Raw genomic sequence first — 25,892 nt, forward strand, 5'->3', positions numbered from 1 at the left:
CACAACCCACACGGAACATGCCCTGTACAGCCTTATGTGGCATCATTCCAAGGTGAAAAGTGCTATTCGTAATATCGCACCCATGCGGTATTTGGAACATATGCAGGGTGCGATATTCCGCACAAGTGGGCACGCTAACATGGCGCCTACTTCTACCAACACATTGATATCCACTTCGCAATAAACACGTTACACTATAACTACGTAGTTACACATACCATTTATGCACTAATTATATGATTATATGATACCTTTGACTGCAGAATATATCGTTAACGACAACCATGCAAAATATTTTGGCCTTCATCAAAATTACAACAGCTCGTGCTTTTCTTCCACCTGCACACAGCGCGGCGAAACTCCGTCTGCTGGAGTAGTTACCTCAGCCGATTATAGTACAAGCGTTGACACCAGAGTGCAGCACTTCCCGGTCGAAATCCAATGGGGTACGGAATTAGGAAGGGGTGTGATAATCGGCACTTCTCCCCTAGTAGAAAATTTCCTCGTCTTCACATTTTTTACGTTCATTTTCTCTCAAAGCTGTGTTTTCAGATGTTAAAGAAAGTATTATTTTAATGAGACGCGCCAAAAGTTCTCTCCAAGACACACTTTCTTCTGATATTTGATGTCGAAACCCTTATCAATTGTTTCATTTATCATCGAATTAACTCTGATCTTCATAGCATCTACGTGAATCACACTTCCCTCATGAACAGTTATTTTGTGAGAAAGATGATTCCAATCATCAATATCGTCAATCCATTCTGTCTTAAAATGATTTGCACTTTTATCACCAAACAATCAACAACTTTCACAGAACACTTTATATATGAAAGAGAATAACTCAACCATAGTCCAGGAATTTTAGTCCCTGATTTTGTTCTCATAAAGTATTAATCTTCAGAAAAACTTGCATTTTGTAATTTCATTGACAGAAAAGTTAATGTATGGTCGGGAAGGTCCTAACACAAAATGCTCCGCTTCAATCTGCCTTCAATCTGTTTTTCCTGAAGTGCCTTCTACTGTCCATATGTATCTTCATCCTATTAAATCGATAAAGCCAAAAACAACCGAGCATCGGCACGTCTGATTGGCTACTCCCGTTTCTGCCATTGTCTAATTGGATACTTTCGTTTCCGCCATGATTGTTGGCTCAAAACATTGCGATCCTATTGGGCGGAGTGGGCAGAGTAGGGTTGGCGAAACTGTGACGTATGGCTTCAAGATTTTGTTGTAAGGGCAGATCCTCTATTTTATAAGATCCTTGGTCAATGTTTACAATCAGCTGTTATATTCTTTTTAACTTTATCAGAACACAATGCAAGTCAGCGAAATCTGTTTTACTTTTTAACATAAGTTGCAATCAATTTGATATAGAAAGGATTTTTTTAAAAACTGTTATATCAAAGTTGCAATAGTAACCTAAAATTTTACAACGATTATTTCTTCTACATAGGAAATAAATAACAGAATATAGGTATTCAGTAATAAACGGGTTAGAGGAGCCACTGGGCTTAGGTGCCCCAAAACAGAAAATAATGTTACTAAAATTGTTAGTAATGTAGCATTTCATAATGATTAATTCTCACACATGAGAAATGAATAATAGAATATAAGTACCTATTCAATACTCTGAGTAATAAACGAGTTTAGTGGGTCCCTAGGAATGGGGGGCCAGAAACAGATTTTTTTAGAATCAAAATTATTCATAATCTAAACTTTTACAATGATTATTCTTCCACTTAAGAAATAAATCTTATATATAAAAGAGAACGTACAAATCCTTTGTTTCCTCATCACGCTAATACGGCTGAACCAATTTCTTTCATTTTTGGGGGGTTATTAGGATTTGGACCCTAGATGGTTTTTATCATATCACTTTAATTTTTAATTACCAGTGTCTTGAGATAATTGACCATTCAAGTGTCCATAACGTACAAATCCTTTGTTAGTTCATCATAGGTAAAAATAAACGTATTTATATGCAACCCGCATGACCGTGTCACTCGGCGGGTTAACATAAATGACAGGCGATATAATGTTAACATTTACTGCCACTTGAAAGCGAAAAAGTAAAAATTATCTAAGTAACAAAGTTTATTGCGTTCCGGGGTGACCGCAGCGAAGCGGGGCGGGTTAACATAAATGACAGGCGATATAATGTTAACATTTACTGCAATCTTCTATGGTTTTTATCATATCACTTGAAAGCGAAAAAGTAAAAATTATCTAAGTAACAAAGTTTATTGCGTTCCGGGGTGACCGCAGCGAAGCGGGGTGAACGCTGCTAGTAACAGAATATAAGTATTCAGTACCGAGTAATAAATGGGTTTAGTGGGGCCCACTGAGTTTAGGGACCCCCCCCCAAAAAAAAGTGACGAAAGCTACTAGTAATCTAGAATTTCATCACAATATTTACTTCTTACACATAAGAAATGACCCTATAGCAGTGCATTTTTTAAAGAAATCTCTACTGGGTATCCAGGAACAAAAAGGGCCCTTGACACCATAACAAAATTCAAACGCTATAGAACATGAGAAAAGTTTACAATTTGTTACGCCTTGTGACATAAAGGGTTCTTTTTAACAATGGAGGGGGTGAGCGCAACAGTGGTTTAACCCACATTTTTAAAAATGGAGAAAAATCAAGTTAAACATGAACATATGTGATTTTTTTGTACAATATGTACAATGTATGACACATTCAACTACTTGTGGTTGCTTTTGGTATATTGTACAAAAAGCACATGTGTTTAACTTTAACTTGATTTTTCTCCACTTTTTGAAAATGTGAGTTAGACCACTGTTGCGCTCACCCCCTCAATTTAACCATCGCAAACTTTCAATCATTTTGTAGCATCTCACTAATAGTAAAATTACCAAAGAAATTTAAACATTTCTGGCAATATTTAAGAAGCTGAAGAAGAAACGGAAAAATAGACAGTGATCTATAATCTGAGTATTAGAGCTTCTAATATCTGAGTATTAGAGAATAAGGAGATGGGTACAAAAGTAAACAGCCACAGATTTAGAAAAAAAAAAAATATTTTGGTAGGAGCTTCTCTAAGGAATATTTCGTGTTTAGAAATCCCAGAATTTTAGGTGGAGGGGTTTGAAGGTTTATGAGTAACATTTGATTCGTTTTCTATAGAAATCCTAAAATTTTGGAGAAGTTCAGGCCCCTTGCCCGGCGGCGTAAATCCGCCACTGAAACAAAGAGTTAAAAATTGTTAAAAATAGCGCTTTGTACTTAATGCATAATCCCTTACTTTCTTACATGTTTGTGCCATCTATTAATTATGTCAGAAAATGTGCCTGAAGAAATCTCAATTACCAATATTGCCCATAACAGACACGATTGTTTGGTTGCCAGGAAGTGTTAGGCCAGGATAAACCAGGTTAGGTTAAAGAGAACACTATTTGAGAAGGCTGGAATTGGGCGATAATGAGAATTGGGAATCTCTGGAAGGCGAACCAAATTACGAATGCACGAGTCTAGCTCAGGAATAGCTGAAAGCTAATCTCAACAGTCCTCTAAAATAACGACTCAAAATTATGTATGTATAATCAATGCACTCAATACAACCCTATCTAAGTAAACAATCAAAAGTAGTTTTATCAAAGTTTATAACTTAATATACATCGCATCAAATGAATATCAGCAAAATAGTGCATAGCAGATCGGTATGATGGTAGGATGTGTGTAACAATCATGTGCTGGTAAAGAATAAAAGGCAATCTGACTTTAAAGGAAAAATCGTCTGTGGTAGCTTCTCAATAAAACGGAAATGGATTCTAGGAAACTCGATATTCAATTGTCCCCAGAAAACATACAAGCTGCAAAAGAAAACAAACATGGCAAGCCTAACTAATTTGGTCGCTCTAGTTTCTTCCTATTTACCATAACCTCCTCTTCAAGAGACAGGTTAGCTTAGCCTCAAATATATTCCAACACGTGGGCCTCCCGTATACATGACAGACAACAGGCCTGGCTTTGACTTCACGTAGCTACATTAATTATTCGCCGTGAGAGATTAAAAAAAAAAAGGCTTCTACACTCTGAATCAGCTGCTCCTTCTTGCTCTACGTATCGCCGTTTTTGATCGAAGGTTGCCACGTCAGAAACACAACTGGCCAGCATCGTAAATCAGAAATAATCAGCCCGGCTTTAGGATTTTAATTTTGGGTCGGCTCGCACCCTCGCTTATGAATATATATACACATTTGATTGATTAATGAGAGTAGGAAATTATTTTTACAATAGTGGTTGATGCTATTTCTTAAATAATTTTCTACCATTAATATAAATACTGGAAAACATATTTACTCTTTATTGTATCTTTTAGCATTTACTGTATATATTTATCAAAATTTTTGGTTAGGCCCGTGCCTACCCGGCCTACTCGCTAAAGCCGCCACTGGAAATAATGCCTTAATTGTAACGAACCAAAACAATGTTGTAAGCTAAAGATAAGTAAAAATTCCATTTCATATAAATTAAATATACGAATAGCAAGTTGTTTTCTTCTGTTATTTTCCGTTATTTTATCTCAGAGACTATTCAAAAGGTATATAAGCCAAACGTCATTTAGAACGTCACATGCGAGAATTCGGCTTCAATCTTTCTACTATTTTAGTTGGTCTATTAACTTTCTCTGCATTAGAGTAGAATGAAAGTGCTAGCATCTAGAGGTAGACAAATGAGTACGCGAAACGAAGAACAGAGGAATATCTGAAATTTCAAGAATGAAGCTCTCCAATTTTATACTTACAAGCTAATGCATATAGTAACAAAACCAACATATATTGGAGTAATTTTAAATTTACAGTAATTCAAGTAATTTATTGTTGAAGTACTCTTCCAGTAATTTAAAGATTTATGAAGTGCACTGGGTATCCAAATTGGTGGACCTGAGTATCCAAGTGCTGGGCCTGGGTATCCATTTGGATACAAAAAGGTAGCTTAAAAAATGCCCTGCCCTATTGGCTTTTTTTTTTGGGGGGGGGGGGGGAACAACAACAACAAAAAATGCAGGCAATTTTAAAATTGAGAATGCTTTTTTCTCACACATAAGAAACAAATAATAAAATATAAATATCAGTAGCCTTAATTAACGGGCTCGATGAAAGCACAAGGCCCAGGGTGTCCCGGTGCGTTGCGCCGCCCATTGTTACAGCACTGTATATGCATAGACGCAACAAATAGGGTGCCAATCTATTGTGGAATACCGCTGTCCCTCTATTCGGGCCTATTACTTAACGGTTTGCGTCAACACAAATTCGCTTTATTTCGCGATATTAGGCATAAAAGTAATAGTAGTTTTTTCACGTTTTACTTTGTGTTACACTCTGCAATTTCTTGTGAAGGTAGGTACGGCACAGCTTGTTTGATTGTTCTTTGTTTCCCACTAAAATGAAGGGTAGAATAAAAGCTGGCAACAGTGGCTAGCAGAACCACATAATGCCACAAATTAAACATCAACCTATACTTTAAATCTACATCCACAGGAAAAACTCATTTAATCAAGTTTACTTAAATAAAATATGTTTTTTTATTAAGTTTACAATTACCAAAGTTTTAATTAAATTAGTTTACGCTTTATACATCTCAACCTGTCTAACAATGTTATCTTGACAGTGGTATTCACTGGCAATAAAGAAGAAAATGAAATGAAGAATCAAACTAGTGTTGCTAATTAATGCATTTTGTCGCTAAATCTTTTGATTTGCTATTATATTTTAGAGACAAGATCTGTTTCACTTACCGTTGTTAAACCTACCGTTGTTAAATACCGCCGTTATTTAGCGACTTTTGAAACCTCGTACAGCGAATAAACTAGCACTATTTCTACTACAATTAAGGTTTCTAGCGACTTTTTGCAGTACGTTTAGTAACATTATTTTTAACGTCATTGGCAACACTGAATTGCACTCCATATGTTGTGAGTTGTGGCGGGAAAGTGAAAAAAACTTTTATAAGCATTTATGTTTATGTGATAAGTACAAACTATATTTGTATATACAGTTAATTATATATGGATGAGTTCAACTTTATTATTTAAGCAATGTGTAAGTGTTAAACATATTGTTTGAAGATGTTTATAGAGGATATACGAAAAGACTTCTACAATCCTCTGATTGGAAAGGTAAGATACAAATATAACGAAACTTATGTAAAAGAGTACGAATTATTCTTCCGACGAGAGAATAAATATTGTCAATTATCATTGTAATGTGAGGGAAAGAAAACTAAAGATCTTAGAATATATATTAGCCACATGAAAATAAGTACAAGGGAGAGTCTGTGTGGTTGTGTAGAATTTGAAATCAGTGTGACGTCATGATGAAGTATTTACGTGAACTAAATCTTGTTTGTTAATTGCTTCGTAGTTGACTTTTCATTTCAGTGTCTGTATTTATTATACTTTGATAATTGTACATTTTGTTACTTTTTCAATCAGGAAATTGTCTTAATTCTGGGTATTACTTAGTTTCTCCCTCTGATCACTTGGTAGTGATTATGGTTCGTTATTTGTAATTGTGATGTAGTCTTGAGTATAAATATAGGTGGACGTATAACATAAATATAATGCATAAAACACATGACCACACGAATGCTTTCTAACCGAGTCAGAACAGGCGCGCAGTAGGGGACCCGAGTGTCAACTGTAGGATGCATCTGTATGGAACAGGCACGTGAACGACGGTAGGTATACGCGGTAACGGAACTAATATGGAAACTAATAATTACATAAATAGATAAATGTTGATGTGGGCTAGGTGGCATGTCATTATTTTACTAGTTGTGCAAATAAGTAAACATTACAGATAGCATAGCGCGTTATCAAGTAAAATCTATCCTCTTTTTTTTAAGTGTGTTTTTATGGATTTCATATGATTTCAACTGACCAAGGTGGTGAACCCTTGTATCATAAATCGAGAAGATTCACGATTATGTATCACACCAGTTTCACTATGATGTCCGGTCTTCTTCCTGGACAGATATGCATTCTACCAGTTTCCTTGACATGCATTGTGGAAACATCTGTTTCATGAACCCTGTTTTCGCCATCCTCAGAAATGTCCTTTACAGTTGTGCTATACTATTTACTTATGCTTTGCATTTGTTTGAGGAAATTTTATACTTATTAACACATCATACACTACATATAGATTGACCAATTCATTTTAGATTAATTTGTGATGAACCAGAACCTCAGAACAGTTTAGAGAAGAATATTTATTTGTTAGGATGTTACAATCGCTGACGAAGGATAAATTACAATAGGTTTCGTCCACATCTGCAGCTTTCTTGTTGCGATTCTCTGTTAAAAGCCTTCACCAAATCGATAAAGATTAAAGACAGTTCCTTATTTTTCTCTAGATATTTTTTCCCCATAAGTCCTATTGCAAAAATTCCATCTGTGTCCTCATCCGGATGTATATCTAATTTGTTCATTTCCTATTGCTGTTTCTTTTTAAATTTGCCTTTCAATATATATATTTTTTTTTCCAAATTCTTCATTATTAAAACTGCATACCGTACCGCGAAGTCCATATATTGCAATTTTAAGGGAAGAGTACGATTTCAGAGTTCAGTAACTATTTGCTGCCCTCTTCCGTTTTCCCTTCCTGCACTACGCTTTTTTCATGCGCAGGGTTTGCCCAAGTGCTCCCAGCCTGGAAAAAAAAAGAAAAAAAAAAACAGCTCGGTTTTTGAGTTTTTTGTTATTATTGGTACAACTAAGAATATTTTGTGAGTATATTATTTATACAACTAAGGTGATCAAATTGAAAGTTATTTTTATCAGATTTTGAACTTGTCTTGAGTGAATTAGATGCTTTCATGTTAAAGTATACAACAACATTTAACGTAAGACCTTTATAAAGTTCTGAATGCACTGAATGAATAAAAGAAACTTAGCTTGAGATAATTGTAGAACAATTTAATGTATGGATTATGCTTATAGCCTATTTAAAGTAAAATATGCAATTTTATATTTAAAAAAAAAATACTTTCCGTGAATAGTGTGCTCGACGACGCCGAGGGACGTTATCCTTCATACATTTGATGGTTTTAAGTCCATAAGTGCCGATACTACCAGTAAATATGTAACTATTGTACTGCCAAAATGTCTTGAGCCGTGGCAAAAAATGCGAACTAAAGCTAACACCCTGACACACCCACGCGTTGAGCCAATAAGGGTTCAGCAGTTGCTAAGCGAGGGAGCCTTAGCGAAAGGGAGTGGAATTCCTTCAACCGATAGCAGCGCCTGAAACGGAAGACTAAATGTCAAGTCTTCTATACATTAGCATATCTATACATTGGTATATCTATACATTAGTAAAACTATTAGTATTATTTCTTATCTTTGATATTAACAAAAGTATTCTTCAGTAAAATTTGGTTTTCCAACAACAACAGTTTAGTTCAGTCATTAGTTGCTACTCTTCAAATAAGATTTTGTAGAATCAACACCAGAATAGCTTAAAAATTCTTGTCAAATTTAAGAAACTTAATGTTCGGAGTTCCGTAGACTACGTAACGCTACTGTTTCAATTACTGAATTCAAACTTCCATACTAGTGGAAATTTCTATGTATAGTAAAGAAAGCTGTATTAGGAAAAGCCTGTCTTAAAAGAAGTGCTCGAGAAATTCCCACAATTGAACGCACAAAGCATCGGAAATGAACTTCAAGAATAGAACCATTTATTTTACGCTGGAAAATATTTATTTCATGTAAGACATTTTGAACCTTTACTTTATAAATTACACTGTTCAACAAATTTTGATCGAAAGTATGTAAATTCTTTGAAATTGCGATTTTTACATTCATTTAAGCATAATATGAAAGGAAATGATAATAGAAAAATTTTCTTAGCTCAGGTTGTGAAAAAAAAAAACACCCTTGTACAACAGTAGCTGTATATATACAAATGTATTAATATTTATAGAACATTTAAGCAAAATCCTTGTAAAAACCTACATTTAACTTTTTTTTTTTTATCTATTTCACTGTGATATGATAAGCTGGGGAGTTAAGAAGTACCCTAACCTATAGCTTTCTATACCCTTGTACTTCCTTTTTCAAAATTGCGCAAATACCAGTTTCACAGCGGTACAGAAAATAAAGTAACCTTGGTCAAGTTAAACATTAACAATTCCGTAATAAAAATCAGTATTAACATCAAAACATGAAAAATATGTACAAATACCTTTTTGTGCAAGAACTACACTGCAATGTAGACAAAAGTTTCAAGTGATCCCTTGTACAGGATTATGTTTATTTTATTTTGAGCGTCTTCGCTTGGCTTGCCTTTTGTAGGTTACATCTAGAGCATCCCTTGCAATAGTCCAACAGTAGTCGGCCAATATGTTAGAACTCCACTTTCCCTCTTATCTCTTCTCCATGGCTGCAATATCTTGCTGGAAACGCTCACCATGTTCGTCACTTACTGCTCCACAATCTTCGGGAAAGAAGTCTAGATGTGAATGAAGAAAGTGGAGTTTCAGAGACATATTGCAACCAAGATTTTCGTAGCACAATAACAACTTTGATACCAGTTGTTTGTAATTTGTTGCTCGGTGTCTTCCCAAGAACTGTGAACAAACACTCTTCAAGATTTCCCACGCAGCTTTCTCCTCACCTTGGAGAATTTCGTCGAACTTGTGATCTTTGAATAGTTGCCTAATCTGTGGCCCTATGAAAACACCCTTTTTAACTTTGGCATCACTTAATCGAGGGAATTTCCTCTTAGGTACTTATAGGCCTCATCCTCTTGGTTCATGCTCTTAACAAAACTTTTCATAAGACCTAATTTAATATGTAGAGGAGGAAGCAAAATACGGTTACGATCTACCAGTGGTTCATGCTGCACATTTTTCACTCCCGGCTGAAGTGTTTCTCTGGTACTCCAATCGCTTTTGCGGTAATGAGATCTACGATCTCTACTGTCCCATTCACATATAAAGCAACAATACTTTGTATACCCTAACTGCATACCTAACAACAGTGCTATTACTTTAAGGTCACCACAAATGAGCCACTGAAAATCGTAATATTTAATGGCTTGAAGTAAACGTTTCAATTTTTCATAAGGTTCCTTCATATGAACTGCGTAACCTACAGGAATTGAAGGAAATTCATTTCCAATGTGTAAAAAACACAGCTTTTAAACTCACCTTGGACGAATCTATAATGAGCCTGCACTCCGTAGGTTCGTAATTAATTTTAAGTGTCCTCATGAGACCATTTACATCTGTACATGCCACAAGTGTGTCTTCCATAGTAAAAAATGAAGTGAACATCTCCCTATTCCGATAAACTGAAATTTTTACTTTTTCCTGCAATAAGTGCCATTGCTTTAAGTGTGACGCTAAAATTTTGGCTTTGCTTTTCGAGAGGTCCAAGTCTCTGATTAGATCACTTAGTTCCTTTTGAGTAAGTCTATGTGGTTTACATGGAGGTTCTTCTACAACAAACGTAGGGTCCTTCGAAATACTTGATTCAGGAGCTTCAACTTCTTGATCATCATCAGAAAAAAGATCGTATTCTTTAGGTGGGTCAGGAACAGGTAGTCCTTCTCCATGTGGAACAGGGCGCATTGCAGAAGCAATGTTAGGATAGATCAAGGCCCGCTTCTTCTTCGTGGAAATTCCCTTCTTGGCGGAAGGAACCATACAAAAATAACAGTCTCTGATGTGCTCGCTTGGCTCCCTCCAAATCATGGGCACTGCAAAAGGCATTGAGCGCCCCTTCCCATTAATCCAATTTAGATTGCTGGCACAAGTGTTACACACAATGTGGGGTGCCCAAGATTTATCTTGGTCTCTAATTTTACAACCAAAGTAATATTGATAGGCTTTTCTTATTAGTGGTGTTATAGTCTGCTTTTGTGAGGAAAATTTCACTTCCCCACACACGTAGCTGAAGCTATCCGCACTATTTACACAATTTCGCGACATTTTTGTTTATTGAAATCCTCAAAACGTCACTTGAAATAGTTCCGACAACTATTTAAAAATATACATTCGAAATACCAGTATTTTTGCGTACTTGTAGTTGTATTTTTATGTCCTGCACTACACAAACGTCACACCCAAAACGCTGATAACTGCACTAAACCTGTCCTTTCTAACAATAGCAGAACACTACTGAGATAAGGAACACAATGAAACCAAGCGTTCATATAGTTTCTCCAGTGTTGCCGGATCAGTGTAACATTTTACCCCAAACGAAGCGAATATATTTATTTCTAAAGCGTTATTATTAGACATGCCTGTAAAACAAAAAGTAGAGCTAATATTCGAAAATAACTTTCAAATTCGTGATCTGCACCACAAAATCAATAAGAATTAGCTGATTTTGTTCAATTTACATTTTCGTTGTTGAACAGTGTTATGACTTATATCTTTGTTTTAAATTAATATATTTAGTATTCATATTTGGTGAACGTCACTAGGGCTCTGAGGCTCTTTGGATGACTCGATCTATATTCGTTGTCTGCTTGTACCACACACACTACAGGATGCAACTTTCGGTCTTTTAAATTTAAATTTTCATGGTACAATCACGAGACATTCTAAATTTCCAGTATAGATTTGGCTTCAAACCAACGCAAAAGTTTCAAAATGACGGTCATTTTTTTTTTCAAAATAACAAATTTCGACGCTATAAAGCGCAATTTTCGGTCTTTTAAGTTGAAATTTTCAAAGTAGAAGCACGAAACCATCTAAATTAACTCTAGTATTTTGACGGCGATCCAACTTAAAATTTCAAAATGACGGCCATTTTTAAAATAGCAAGTATGCACGCTACAAGGTATAATTTTCGGACTTTTAGGTTGAAATTTTGAGGAAAGAAACACGAGATATTCTGAATTTGCTGTAAAGGTTTTCTCGATGATCCAATGTAAAATTTCAAAATGGCCTTTCTTTTCAAAACAGCAGTGAATAGAAATTGTTGTAAGTTGTGACAGTGACATTCTTGATATATAAATCACATTTTAACACTTTTACCCCAGAGACATTGAAATATTTCGAAAAAACCCATATGAGCCCAGGTGGGTTGGGTTTTTTCAAACCCTGTTCATACGTGAATGGGAATATACCAGACAAGACATAGCTGGTTCTTGCCTGTAAACTGAACATTGATCACAATGTCTGATAATAGTTATAAACGGTCTTTTACAGTCAGTTGTAGTTGGAATTTGGCAAGTTCATGGGAACCTGGTATGTATTCAATTCGTGGAATATTAAATGACAAAGAAATATGAGGATGTTAATTTGGAAGGTACAGCCAGGTATCAGTTATTGTGAATCGCTAGCGTGAGTAATACGTAGTTGCTATTAGTGGATTTCAGTTTTTCAATAGGTATGCCTGAAGTAGGCATTTTTAGGAAAAGGAGAACGGAAAATTTTGTGAATGATTAGACGTAGCCAGGGTGTCTATCGGTCATGAAAAAGTCACGAAATCAGAAAACGACTTATGAAAGGCAAGAAATAGTCACGAAATTTAGCTTTTGGGTCACGACTTTTAAAATCTGTACAAATATAAATATAGATTGGAAAATTTTGTTCTATAAAACGTCAAAATTCACCACCAGAAATGTCTGTGGTCGGCTTTAGACGCTACCAAATCGCAAGCAAAGAACGCTTCTATCGCATGCATGAAAATTCTGCCCAATTCGCATCTAAATTCGCTTTTAAGAATGTTACTAAGTTGTATGTTTTGGTAAAGAAAAGATCACGAAAAAAGTCATGAAATTTCATTTTGAAATTTTAGTAGACATCCTGGTAGCGTGTATTCAACGGATTGTTCTGTAAATTGCATAGAACTGTGATTTCCGCGGAAGAATGTCATTAGCATTGCAAAACATAAATCTTCAGGGGCACGCAAATCATATAAATGCAAAGGTTCAGAACCTTCTTCAAACATTCACGAATCTGCATCACGTAGGAATAATAGTTTTGCAAGTGATCTCTCTGTGAAACTTTCATTAATACTGACAATGCTTTACTGAAGTTAAGAAATGCTATTAATTTCGTGTATAATTAGTTCTGTAGAATTGTACTCACATTAAAAAGGGTTTATGAAAAGTTACAGCTGTGTTTGTAAATGTGTAAGATTACATACTTTTTAACTTACTACACATTTACTTAAAATTCCTTTCCTCTTAAGCAGCAGCTTCATACCGCTGAGATTCACGTAGGTTTGCAGTGGCTAACGTTAACGTTCTTGTCTTTGGTGCGAGTTGTCCCAGGTTCGATTCCCGATGTGGACACTTGTTCGAAAAGTGTAAAAGCTTTCTCAGACCATCCATCTTGAGTGAGGTTTTCTTGGTTTTTTTTCATTCGGACTAGGCAAATGCCGATATGCAGCCTAATTTATCTAGGTCCTTGACCGAGGAATTTCATACCTCATACGTGACGGGCTAACATGGCCATAAATGCCGAAGGACCATAAGTCTAATTTCTAATCTTAATCATATAAGTTTGCCAGAGAAATTGACGAAGGCAACAGGGATTGCTGAAACAGTTTAATACAATTAAATTACAGTTGTTTGTTTTTGGTTTGCAGAAGACATTAAAAACCAGAATATTTATTATGTTCAGATCTCTCCACAGTGTTGCAACAGTTGCATTTACAACGTTTCTGTAACTTCATCACGGGAACCAGAAAGAAAGACGATGGAGAATCCTTTATTTTTGATTGTGTCTTTTCATCCTCTTTCTCTCTCCTTTAAGCTCAGCCTGCAAGTCAAAGGAAAGTAATAAATGCAGCTTCCATAATAGTGTGGTTTGGAATCAAGCAACAAAATGAATTTAATAAGTGCTACAATATTAGTTTTAAGCTGCTTTCTAAGTATCTAGTAGATGTGCTAATTTGTCATGAACATTAGTGATGAAAATTTTTTTCTTTGGTGATTCTGATGATTTTTGCATCTATCTGTAAAGTAATATTACAACGAGATACTTTGTATCGGTCGATAATTACTTGTATCTTGGGCAGAAAGTGCTTCTACACAAGCACTATACCTGATATAATGTTAACTAAAAATAACAAAAGAAGAATGTTTTAATATATGTAAGAAATATACATTATTATTGTATAGTTGGTTGCTATGTAGTTTGTTTATAGAGACTCATATATAATTAACATGTATGATTGCAAGACAGTTTGTGTGAATATACGTTAAAAGAGAATCAACAAATAAATTATCTAATACTTATCATGGACTTGTAATTTCAGTATAAAAGGTGATAATACTAGTGAATATAATTACGGAAGATATTTTAAGGTGTAAACGATTACTGCCACTAAAGATATACTTATATTATTAGCCGAACCAGGGTTAACGACTACCTTTGGTGAGTCGTTGTAAAATTTTTGGTTTACCTCACCCGGGATTCTTGTAAATTCATATCCTGAAGTCTAAAGTAAGGGTGAATTTACCTCTGTAAGAAGGTTCATGAATACGAACTCAACTATTCTCAGAAGTGGCAGAGTAATCACAAGAAAAATTATGATCGGTGAAATAGTAGAGAATGAAACTGTTGACAGTGTTAACAACGAGCAAAATATAGCTCCCATTACACCCGAAATGTTGACATTAGAAGACAAAATTTTAATGGCATTACAGCGACAGGAACAAAGCCGAAAAGATGATTTAGAAGCCATGAAACAAAATTTAACTCAGATGTCTAACGAATTAAAACAAACGGTCCAGCAAACGTCAGAAGAATTGAGTAAAGGATTAGAGCACATAGATCAAAAGTCAGAAGAATTGAGTAGAAGATTAGAGCAAATAGATCAAAAATCAGAAGAGACGAAACAATCTGTTATCCAGGCGGTGAGAGACATCACATTACAGTTTGATGAAAAGCTAAAAAGATTATCTGAAGATTGCCAGGATAATTACAACCATGTAATCCAAGAAGTCAATTGTGTAAAAAAGGATTTGGAAGTAATAGAATCTTCTGTTCGTCAGCAAAAGATTCAGGTCACAGATAATTCTAACCAAATACGTGCAAATACTCAATTGATATCTACCTTACAAGAGGAAATTAGGACGTTACAGATTAAGGACAACGCATACCACAACAACGTGGTTAATGATCGTTTGGAGTTCCCTTGTTCACAAGAGATGACCTCGCATTCACCCGCAGCAGATCAACGTGGACCTTACGTTATCTCTTCTTCAAGTAATCCATCCGATGAGGACATTATTTTGGAAAGAATTCATCCAAGGAATACAGATGGGCGGAAAAGAGATGGTGGAACCACGCATAGCGCAGTAGGTAGAAATTGTCATTCAACACGAACACGAAATGGTGAAAGGAATGTAAAGTTAAGTGTAAAGATGAGCGAAATACGTGCTATGAGTAAGTTTAGTGGTAAATGTAATGAAAATGCTACTTCTTTCCTAGAAAAATTTCAGGATGAGTGCAGTATAATGTGTATAGATAAATCGCAATATATGAAACTAATCCCTCATTTATTACTCCCACCATGTTCTTTATGGTTTAAAGCAGTACGGGATCATGTCAATACATATGAGGAATTCAAAGCCGCACTGATTGCAAATTACGAAAACGACTTTTTACTTGCAAACAGAGATGCCACGATTAGAAACCAACCTTTTAATCCTCGTTTGCACAAATCTGTTGTTGATTTTGTTGTAAATACGTATAACGAATTAAAAGTCGTAAATCCACTGCAATCGGAATCTAGAGTGATTGCATCTATTCGAAATCTACTACCGTTTAAATTACAACAAATCCTGTTTTCTACGCAATGCATGAGTTTTAATCACTTATTAATGCTTGTCCAATGTTATGAAACTCAATATCAGGCACTAAATCATCAAGCGGGATTAGGCAAAATTAAAAACAATTCAGATCACCTTGTACCTGTTCGGAATCTAAATATCCGTAATGTAAACGATACGGAACACAACCTAAATCGAGTAAATTTAAACAATCAGAACGAGCAAAATAGGCAAAGATATGTTGGGAATCCACCTAACCTAATTAACCGTGACAATCCTTATGTCAGACCATATAACCAAAGTAGATTCAAAAATAGACGAAATACATGGCGAAATTCCAGAAATACAGTAAACTACATGGATAGACGTAATCGTAATTCAAGAGATGGCACTTCATATCAAAATCAAAACAATGACGCAATTCATGTACAAAATAATGCGGAACATAATCACGATTGTGCAGTACAATGTACTTTATTAGAATCATATGCAAGTACGAATTTAAACTGACTGCAGTTGATGTAGTAAGGGTTAAGCCCATATAAGTTATAGATTCTTATAAATATTTATCTTCAAATTTATGTGTTAATGTCAATAATGAAAACAACCCTTATGACTCGTAGATACTTTATTACGTCTGTTTCAATAAATGATAATTTTCAAATGATTTTAATTCTTTCTTGTTAATGTGAAGAATTATAATTCGCTTCATAATTGATTAAAAGCAAAGGTTATTTATATTATATTGATTTGTGTTGAAACTTAATTATCAAGGATTATGTTAAGTATAAGGTTCATTCTATTAAGCTAGTTATTCGACGACTGTCTTCATGCACCACCTTATATGTTACTCGAATAAGATCCTTTTGTATCATGACGCCTTATTGATATAATGTATATTTTAAAATACCATCTAAAGTAATTACTATATAACGCGCCCTAGAAAGATCAAACATTGTTAACATCACCGTTTTTATTAATGATTGAAACTGTTGATCATTGTAATGTGTTTTAAAATGAAATTATTTCTTACGTTTTTGACTTCGCACCCTTCGTTGATTATATTAGTAAGCGACGACGTTTTTATAATAAAAGATAAATATTAATGAAAAAAAAGACTTATTATAAATGTATTTATATGAAGGAAACTTAATGAAGTTATATACGAGGGGCGATCAAAATGTAAAGGACACAATTAATAGGATACCATTATTATAAACGGACCAGTGGTTCTTAAATATAAAAGTCAAGCTACCGTGTAACTTTTATATTTAGTCCCATTATCGGGCGACATTTTATACAACGAGATACTTTGTATCGGTTGATAATTACTTGTATCTTGGGCAGAAAGTGCTTCTACACAAGCACTATACCTGATATAATGTTAACTAAAAATAACAAAAGAAGAATGTTTTAATATATGTAAGAAATATACATTATTATTGTATAGTTGGTTGCTATGTAGTTTGTTTATAGAGACTCATATATAATTAACATGTATGATTGCAAGACAGTTTGTGTGAATATACGTTAAAAGAGAATCAACGAATAAATTATCTAATACTTATCATGGACTTGTAATTTCAGTATAAAAGGTGATAATACTAGTGAATATAATTACGGAAGATATTTTAAGGTGTAAACGATTACTGCCACTAAAGATATACTTATATTATTAGCCGAACCAGGGTTAACGACTACCTTTGGTGAGTCGTTGTAATATTGTTGGGTGTTAGCATCTTGGTAACTTGATCATTTTAATACTAATTAGAATTTCTTTTATCACTAAATAAAGCCTTCAATATTAATATTTCTTATTTCTGCAATAATGTTCATATTTTTAGATGATAATATGTTATGATTTAAATAATTTTTATTATTTTTTATTTTATATCCAGAGGGTGTTAGTTCTTGTGAATTTTGATCCAGATGCGATATGTGCATGCAAGATTCTTCAGCATTTGTTCAAATGTGACAGTATTGTTTACACTTTAATACCAGTACAAGGAATGAAAGATTTACAGAAAGCTTATGAAGAGAACTGTGAAGAGGTAAGAAAAAGAATTCAGCTTGTATTGTTATAATTTGTGAGGATTATTACGAGATAGATTATTTAAATATGGAAAAGAAAAAAGAAAGAACTTAAGGATTCTTGGTATTTTGGTAATTACAAATAATGTTGGTGCATAGAAATTTAATACAGAAGAGCCTCGAAACAACCGTACGTAAGTGATTAGAATTTGCAACATTGGTTACTCATAATACATATACAAGCCAGTAAGCTTCTCCACTACTATCGAGTTATGTTAGAAGTAGTATCAGGGCAAACGCTAATAGACTGTTACAAAATAAACTTGTAGATTGTCACCCAAAATTTCATTATAAGGTTCCAGAAATTCCAGGTATGGATACTACATGAGAGATGTCAGTTTGAAAACTCGTATCCTTGTCTCTCTCAGTTGTGGCCCCCGCATAGCGTACTCGCTAATGCTATCGCCTTCGGTGCGAGTGGTTCCGGGTTCTATTCCTGGTGGGGGCACGGTCGATAAAGTGTAAAATGCTCTTTCAGGTCATCCATCCTGAATGAGGTTTTCCTAGGTTTTTTTCATTCGTACCAAGCAAATGTCGAGGTGGTACTTAACTTAAAGGTAGAGATGCAAGGGCTCGGAAAAAAACCGGCTTTTTTGGAAAAAAACTCGGTTTTTTCTGCTTTGCTTTTTTGCTTGGGAAATTTTGGGCTTTTTTCAAAATTCTGCTTTAAATCGATAAAGCAGACTTTGTTTCGCTTCTCTATAACACAGAAAGTCATTTAATTAGTGGTTGATGCCGATAAGAATATAAAACCTCGAAAGTAAACCATGAATTTCGAAAAGATATTTTAAACAATTTTACTTCAACATTTTTACATTATGAATTCCAAAGGATTAACCAATGTATATAATAAACACATTTTAACCTCCTATATACAAAAGTAAGCAGAGTTGGCAAGAACCATCGTTGTTTCTGAAACCCGTTTTGGGGGGGCAGTTTAAACTAGGCTTTTTTGGGGTTTAAACCAGGTTTTTTTGATTTAGATATTTTGCTTTATGTATTTGTATTACATATTCACAGAAATAAGTTTGTTTCGCCTTGGTGTTATTATTCAACAACGGGGTTATGCTGGAAGAGGTCCCATAAGCTTAAAGAAGTCCGGTCAGTAAATTTCTTAAATTGAGAAACTCCCGCCCTAGCCATCGGGAAAATCCCGTCATTCTTTTAAATGTAAAACAATAACGGGAAAATCCTGTAAAATTTAATTTGCATGTAAAATTTAAAGGTCAACGTCAGGGTCAGTACGCTAAAACTGAGTGACACACAATCATAGTCAACGTCTTGCGAATAAAATCAGAAAAATAAACACACTGCTGAACAAGACTGCACTTATTTAATATAAAAACACATTTACACGTGACGTTTCGATCTTCTATCCAAGATCCTCATCAGACGTACACTCACGTCTGATGAGGATCTTGGATAGAAGATCGAAACGTCACGTGTAAATGTGTTTTTATATTAAATAAGTGCAGTCTTGTTCAGCAGTGTGTTTATTTTTCTAAAACTGAGGTATTAAATTACAAATTTAGTATGTAGGTATCATTGAAAGTCCAATCCAAGCTAATGTTGGAAGCTAAGTAGGCAATCGATAAATTTTACCAATTTTAATCAATATATTTAAGCAACCTTCGGTTCTTTATAAAACAACAGGCATGCAGAAATATATAATTTGGTTTCGTTTTGTATGTTTAGGTTTAACATCCTTACGTAATACCGAGGTTATCAAGGAGAAGACTTTCGCTTAAAGTGACATCCGAAAGAGTACTTGGTTTACACATGAAAGAAGGGTTGTGGTTCGACCGACAATTGAACATGGGACACCTTGGTTAAAAGGTGAAAAGGAAATAAGACTAATACAGATGGTTTGACATGTGAAACGTCACTATGAAGTTCACACGATTCGCATTTTTGTTCTTTTAATTTTTTTAGTTTAAACCAGTTATTTTTTAAAAAAAACAGCTGGTGTAAACGAGCCAACCCTAAGAATAAAAACTTCTTTCAAAAAATACACAAATAACTAGCAAAATTGTATGTAGTATTTTTACTTCAAAATATTCCATACCCTCTTTTTGAAACAAAATAAAATTAAAATAAAACATAAGAGAAATACTTAGATTTGTATGATACAATTAAAGGCTGCACATGGTTCTGTATATTCTTGAAATTCTACAGTCAAGTTTTTCATAACCACCATCAAGGGCGCCCATCAGGGGGGTTAAGGGGGCGCTTGCCCCCCCTAGAGGAAAATGTACTTCAGAATATTGAAAATCCAATAGGATTTTTACATTAGTTACAGCAAAATTTGAAACTATTTTTGAAACGTCGCTTATACTTCCCCTCCTTGGAAACTACAACATGGGCGCCCTTGACCACCATCACGGTTTACCCAGTCCTCAAGTTTTCTGAATTTTTAACAAGAGGGATTCAACATATCATTACGGAAAAAAAAAAAAAAGACTACGGAATATATTTAAGTTAAGCTAAATACAACTGTACAACAAACGTGACTGACTGGTTGGCTTTTGCGCTTCTATCGGGAAGTCCGGGATTCAACCCAGCATTCGACCATTCTGACAAAGCCTTCCTTCATTCCATCTGAGAATGTAGAAATAGTGCGTGTACTGGCCGACTAGGAGTGTAGGAGTTGGCCGACTTCCTTTCTTATTGTTTTTAAATCGTTATTATTACTAATTACCAGCAGTGACGGTTTTGCGAAGGTTAAAGGATCGGTCTTTCGGACTGAAGCCTGTTCTCCAAAATTGTGGAATGTCTAAAACGAACGAAATATCTATTAGTTATGCCTTTACTCATAAACTTTAAGCTCCCGTCAAATAAAAATTACGAATGTTTAGAAAAACTAAACATTAGTAGTAAGAAAACCCCTCCCAAAACACTTTTTTAAATTCGCCACTGATTCTCAGTATAAAATGATCAAGGTTGTATCCGGAAGATTATTGCTAAACATATAAACGAAACGAAATATTAGTTATGCTTGTACTCATAAACTTCAAGCACCTCCCAAATATAATTAGGACTTTTTAGAAAATGAAACAATCAGAGAAACCCCTCCCAAAGTACTTTTCTAAATCCGCTATTGATTATTTGTATAAATTGGTATTCAAGGTTGTATCTGGAAAATTATTGCTAAATCATTGCACAACTACAGTATAACAGAAATGTGCAAATACGGTTTGACGGACATATTGAAAAACGTATGCTTTGACGGATATATAGAAAAACGAAAGTTTAACTTTCGTGCTAGAAGCTGGAGTACTAAGCTCTTAGAAATGAAACACGGATGACAAACTAAAATGATCTAGAGAAGGAAAAAAATGTCGATAACTTAAAAGTTAAAATAAAGTTAAATAACCTGTAAAATTGCCCTCAAATACTACATTCTTCATGTTAGCTTTAATTCATAAAATATGTGCTCCATCCATCTTGATGGTGAATTACAGAGCTAAATATGGCATTCAGGTCGTGGAAATCTTATCTAACTATAGAATATACTATAAGAAAGCTATTTGGATAGAAAAATCATGAAAATGAAAAAAGCCAAAATTTCCAAAATTCTCGGTTTTTTTCCAAAAAAGCCGGCTTTTTTGCATCTCTACTTAAAGGTCCCAGGCCACTTCCTTCCCTTTCCCCGGATAGTGCGCTCGCCGAGGGACGTCATCCCTCATACGTGACGAGCCATATGGTCAGAGATACCAAAAGCCCAGAAATTTAAAACCTAAATCCTTGTTTCTCACAGAAAGTTATTGCTGGAAACAACCGTGTAGTTATATAATTTCTCGTTTTCTGCTCATTTCAAAACATCTAATACAGTTGTTAGTTTATGCATATGTATTACTGGTAGTTAAGATTTGATGAAGTTAGAAAAAAATCCGTAATTTCAACATGTAAGAAAGTATTTTTTCAGAACCTCAACTGTTGTGAAAAATGGTCATAGCAGAAATTATTGGTGGATAAAAGTCGAAACTATTGAATAATTATGTCAAAATTGGTAAATACTTGTGTAATAGAATGTGTTCCTTCTGTACAATATCAGAACGACAGTTGTCAAAAAAAGCCTTCCTCCAAATATGTAGTTACATGCACTGATACACAGTGAATATACTGTCCTTCCGATCTGCAGGCTTGCTTTGGATTGCACATGTCAGTATAAGGATGATTTCCTTTTTCGGCAGATTTACTACATTTTCTATAGTTGTAGTCTATTATAACTTATTGTAATAATTTTGCCCATTCGTGGCTGAAAGGCATTGCTTTCTGTGTACGTAGTCCGAAGGAGAGGATACTTGTTTCAGACAAAAATCTTAAGAATGATTCGGATCTCACGCTGGCAGTATTCCCTACTATGCGTACAGTCTTAACACTGGAAAGGAATTTTAAATTCCAATTAATCAATAATGAGATGCAAATAATGTCGAGAACGAGAATGCTAGGTTATGATTCTTATAATCCCAGGATTTTGGGAGCATAGAGATGGAGTAGGATTTGGGGATCACATTCCTTAGTTACTGATACTTGTACGACTTCAACAAATTCAAAGAAGAGCACATGATCGGTCTTGAATTCACTTAAGGTGGTGTAGGACAGTCATATTCTGCTGTCCAAACGTATCGCCTGTCACTTTTTTATGGCACTGTCTAGAGGACAGCATCTAGCGGGATTGGCCCATATGCTTCTTTGCTGCAAAATGTTACATGTGGAAGGATTGGTTTAATTAACTTCATCGCGTTAGGAAGGGTTCGAAACGAGGCTCAATATTGTCATTACGGCTGATAATTTGAAACTCATTTGCGGGGCGTGGACCACTGTGTGGTTAGCGTATACCCTTTCAGCACGGGAGACGCGGGTTCGATTCCCAGTGGGAGTTTATGTGGTTCCGATTCCGCGTTAAAGTAAACGTCTCATATAGCTTTGGTACAGAACAGGATGCTAAACTACAAATCAACAACCACTCATTCATTTTCATTTTAACATTCAAATAGGTTAACTAAAGTACCAGGTATGTTACTAGTCTTCCAAAGATGTGTATTTGGTTTCAGTTGTATTTCCTTCTTTTTCTTTGGGAATGCGGAAAATATAGTGCTTATTGAATATGAGAATTGATAGCTAGCAGACTTGGAAAGCAACATTATTGAAATATCCTGATTCTTTGGGGAGATTTCCTTGTGGAGATGCAAAGGTCCGGAAAAAGGCTTTTAAAAAATTCATTTGAAATTACAGAAAATAACAATTTGTCCCATTATTCTTTTTCCATTATAATACGAAAAAATAGAGAAAGATTTAGTTTCTGACTATTTAGAATAAAAATATTGAACAATTTTCAAGAATGAAATAAAAGTAGATCTTTTTATAGGAAATAAATGACAAATCTTGAATGTGATGAGTCTCTCCAGTCAGTATTAACGAATATTTTGTAGCTTCTCTTTTGTAGAGCTGCTGAAGCTAGAGTAATGTTCAACGCTAAGAATCTTTTGGTCTAAAGAGTGATCAGGATTAGCTGTATTGAAAGTAAAATAACCATATTTCGTTACGTACATTTTATAGAATTATCATTTACAATTAAAAATTAAAACTTCACAGGTTTCAAAATTGAAGTCAGACATTTATATGAGAGCATAAACCAGGGACACATTTTGTGTCTTTTTATACGACAGTTAGAAGTTTTGAATTTGAAGGCTAACATATTTGTACATCATTATCAGTTTCCATTTCCTTCATATCGACTTGAAAAATCTTGTATGGCTATAACAATAAAGAGAGAAGTTCTATAATTAAAATAATTTCTACTACTGTGCTAGGCATACGATAAACTTAGAATGGCAGATTTTATGATGGCTAATTATATTGTTTTCTTCTGGGCATTAATTACAGGTGAAGTATGTGATCCTAATCAATTGTGGAGGGACCGTGGATATAGTGGAAATTCTTCAGCCTTCTGAGGATGTGATATTTTTTGTAGCTGATAGCCACAGGCCAACAGACGTTTGTAACGTTTATAGTAGCGGACAGGTAGATAGTGTAACGCTTTCTCTTTCATTATACTCGAGTTACTCAATGTGAGTTCCTTCATGAAATTATATGTAGAACAGAATCTTAATACACACGTAAGTGTGTTTATTTCTTTCGTTACCTTGTGCGAAAACATTTTTTTTTTTCAAAACAATAAAATACTTGTTTTCACATGTTAATTAGGCGTCTACTCGCAGACGAATCCAGAACAGTTCTAAAGGAAAAAGTAAGAATCATTGATTGTAAGTTTTAGAATGAAATACGTATTTACATATCGAATCATATATCTGTACTAGATATATTTTCTGTCTAATGCACATCAAATAGTTTTAACGTTGTATAGCCTAATTTAAAATACAATAAAATCCTTCAAGTTTGACATCATTGGTTTTGTTGAGAAAAAATGAGCAATCGAGAGAGAGATGACCAAGATAAGAGTGAAAACTATAAAATGCTATTCGTATCAATATAGCTGTAATATTCCATGTTTGCTTGGTAACATATAGTATTAACATATAGTATTAATGAAAGCTTTTGAGCATCAAATCGAGCATCTTGTTCGATATACTCATTGACACAAATTCGGGTTCACTGGAGTTCCAAACCCACTTTCGAAAGTATTTCGTCGTGCTTGCATGTATTGAATTCGAAAAAGTAAATGTTATATATTAATACCGAGGATCGAATTTGTACTTCTCAGTTGGCAGGTAGACTTCTTACCGATTACCCATGCTAGCGCGGCTGTGTATATACATATGAAACCACATGTCAAAGTTCGTACATGTGCCGAGCTGCTCAGAAAAATCTTTCATTGAATTCTATCCCGTCTTCAATGCGGAATTTCAAAAAAAAAAAAAAAAAAAAAAAAAAAAAGAGTTGTTATTTGATTATCAAAAGGCTTTACATCATGTTTCATTAATATCGAAATGTTTTGTAGTAGGTAGTCAAATAATGGATTGAGATTTAGCCCTTCACCTATTTTATTATAAAATGATACTTTTTGTGTCTACAAAAGTTCTTATAACAGAGTCTCTATTATGACCCAGGTTGAAGATTATGTCGTCTTCTGCTGAGAACCCTTTCACTTCTTAGCACAAGGGTTATTCAAGGATACGGATCTAGGAGATCTCAGCCCATAGCAGCCTTATTGAGGTACGGTATTATTAAAGGAAAACCCCTTCACTTCATAGCAGTGTCCATGGTTATTAGGATAAGTTTACGATCAGCGGTCAACTTCCCTCCTTTATATGTCCTCTTCGGGTGGCTCGTCTTCTTTCGGTTTCCTTCATGTGGTCGGTTTCCTTCGTGTCTTCCTCTTTAGTATATCGTCTGCTTGTTTGTAAATATCAGCACATGTTGTTATGAGCATGTGCTTGTGTTGTGATGTGGGGATCCTTACAATATATGTTCAACGCAAAAAACAAACATATAGGGCGGCTAGTCCAGTTTGCCCACATCCTTTTGGAGTGAATTGTCTAAAATTCGTTGGAAGGAATGATATATTCTTATCCTGTTGTACTAATGTTAAATCTGATAATCTTGGTAACTGCAAGTTCCAGAAAATTATCAAATTCTCAGGGAAATTGTGGATCAGTTTTTGTGACTTATTTTATGGATGACACGTGGTACCATCATATTGAAAATACAATTCACTCAACTCCATTTCATCCAGTTTATAACAAAATTCGTGAAAATGCGTTGGAATCTACGATGTTCGCCATTTCATCGAAGAAAGAATGTTCATACTTTTGGCTTAGTAGGCGCATCTAGTATACTTTTCGTTGATAAGTAGATACGTAACGAACGAATGATATGTGGATGTTATGTTGCCCAGATACGTATGTTTTATAAATTGAATCAGCGACAATATTGTACTCCAGATGCTTATGAGCAGCTGTCACCCTGTGCGGTTACTTTGGAGAATTTTACGAACACCAAGTTTCGCTGATATGTCTTTTGAGTAGCTGTTACACAATTTGTAATCTCGCAAATTTTTCACAATG

General features: G+C 34.7%; 1 protein-coding gene across 1 annotated transcript in view; it reads left to right on the forward strand.

Moving 5' to 3' along the window:
• Positions 1–5,923: 5,923 nt before the first annotated feature.
• The window catches only part of Cdc45 (cell division cycle protein 45), a 62,756-nt gene continuing 42,787 nt past the window's right edge, over positions 5,924–25,892 (forward strand). The window contains exons 1-3 of the mRNA XM_081768619.1: positions 5,924–6,146; positions 17,670–17,822; positions 23,752–23,889. Coding sequence (XP_081624745.1) covers positions 6,096–6,146; positions 17,670–17,822; positions 23,752–23,889 — 342 coding nt within the window. The 5' untranslated portion in view covers positions 5,924–6,095. The remainder of the gene's footprint in view (positions 6,147–17,669; positions 17,823–23,751; positions 23,890–25,892) is intronic.

This window comes from Thermobia domestica, chromosome 8, assembly GCF_964235325.1.
Source record: "Thermobia domestica chromosome 8, izTheDome1.hap1.1, whole genome shotgun sequence".
In the NCBI taxonomy this organism is placed as follows: Eukaryota; Metazoa; Arthropoda; class Insecta; order Zygentoma; family Lepismatidae; genus Thermobia; species Thermobia domestica.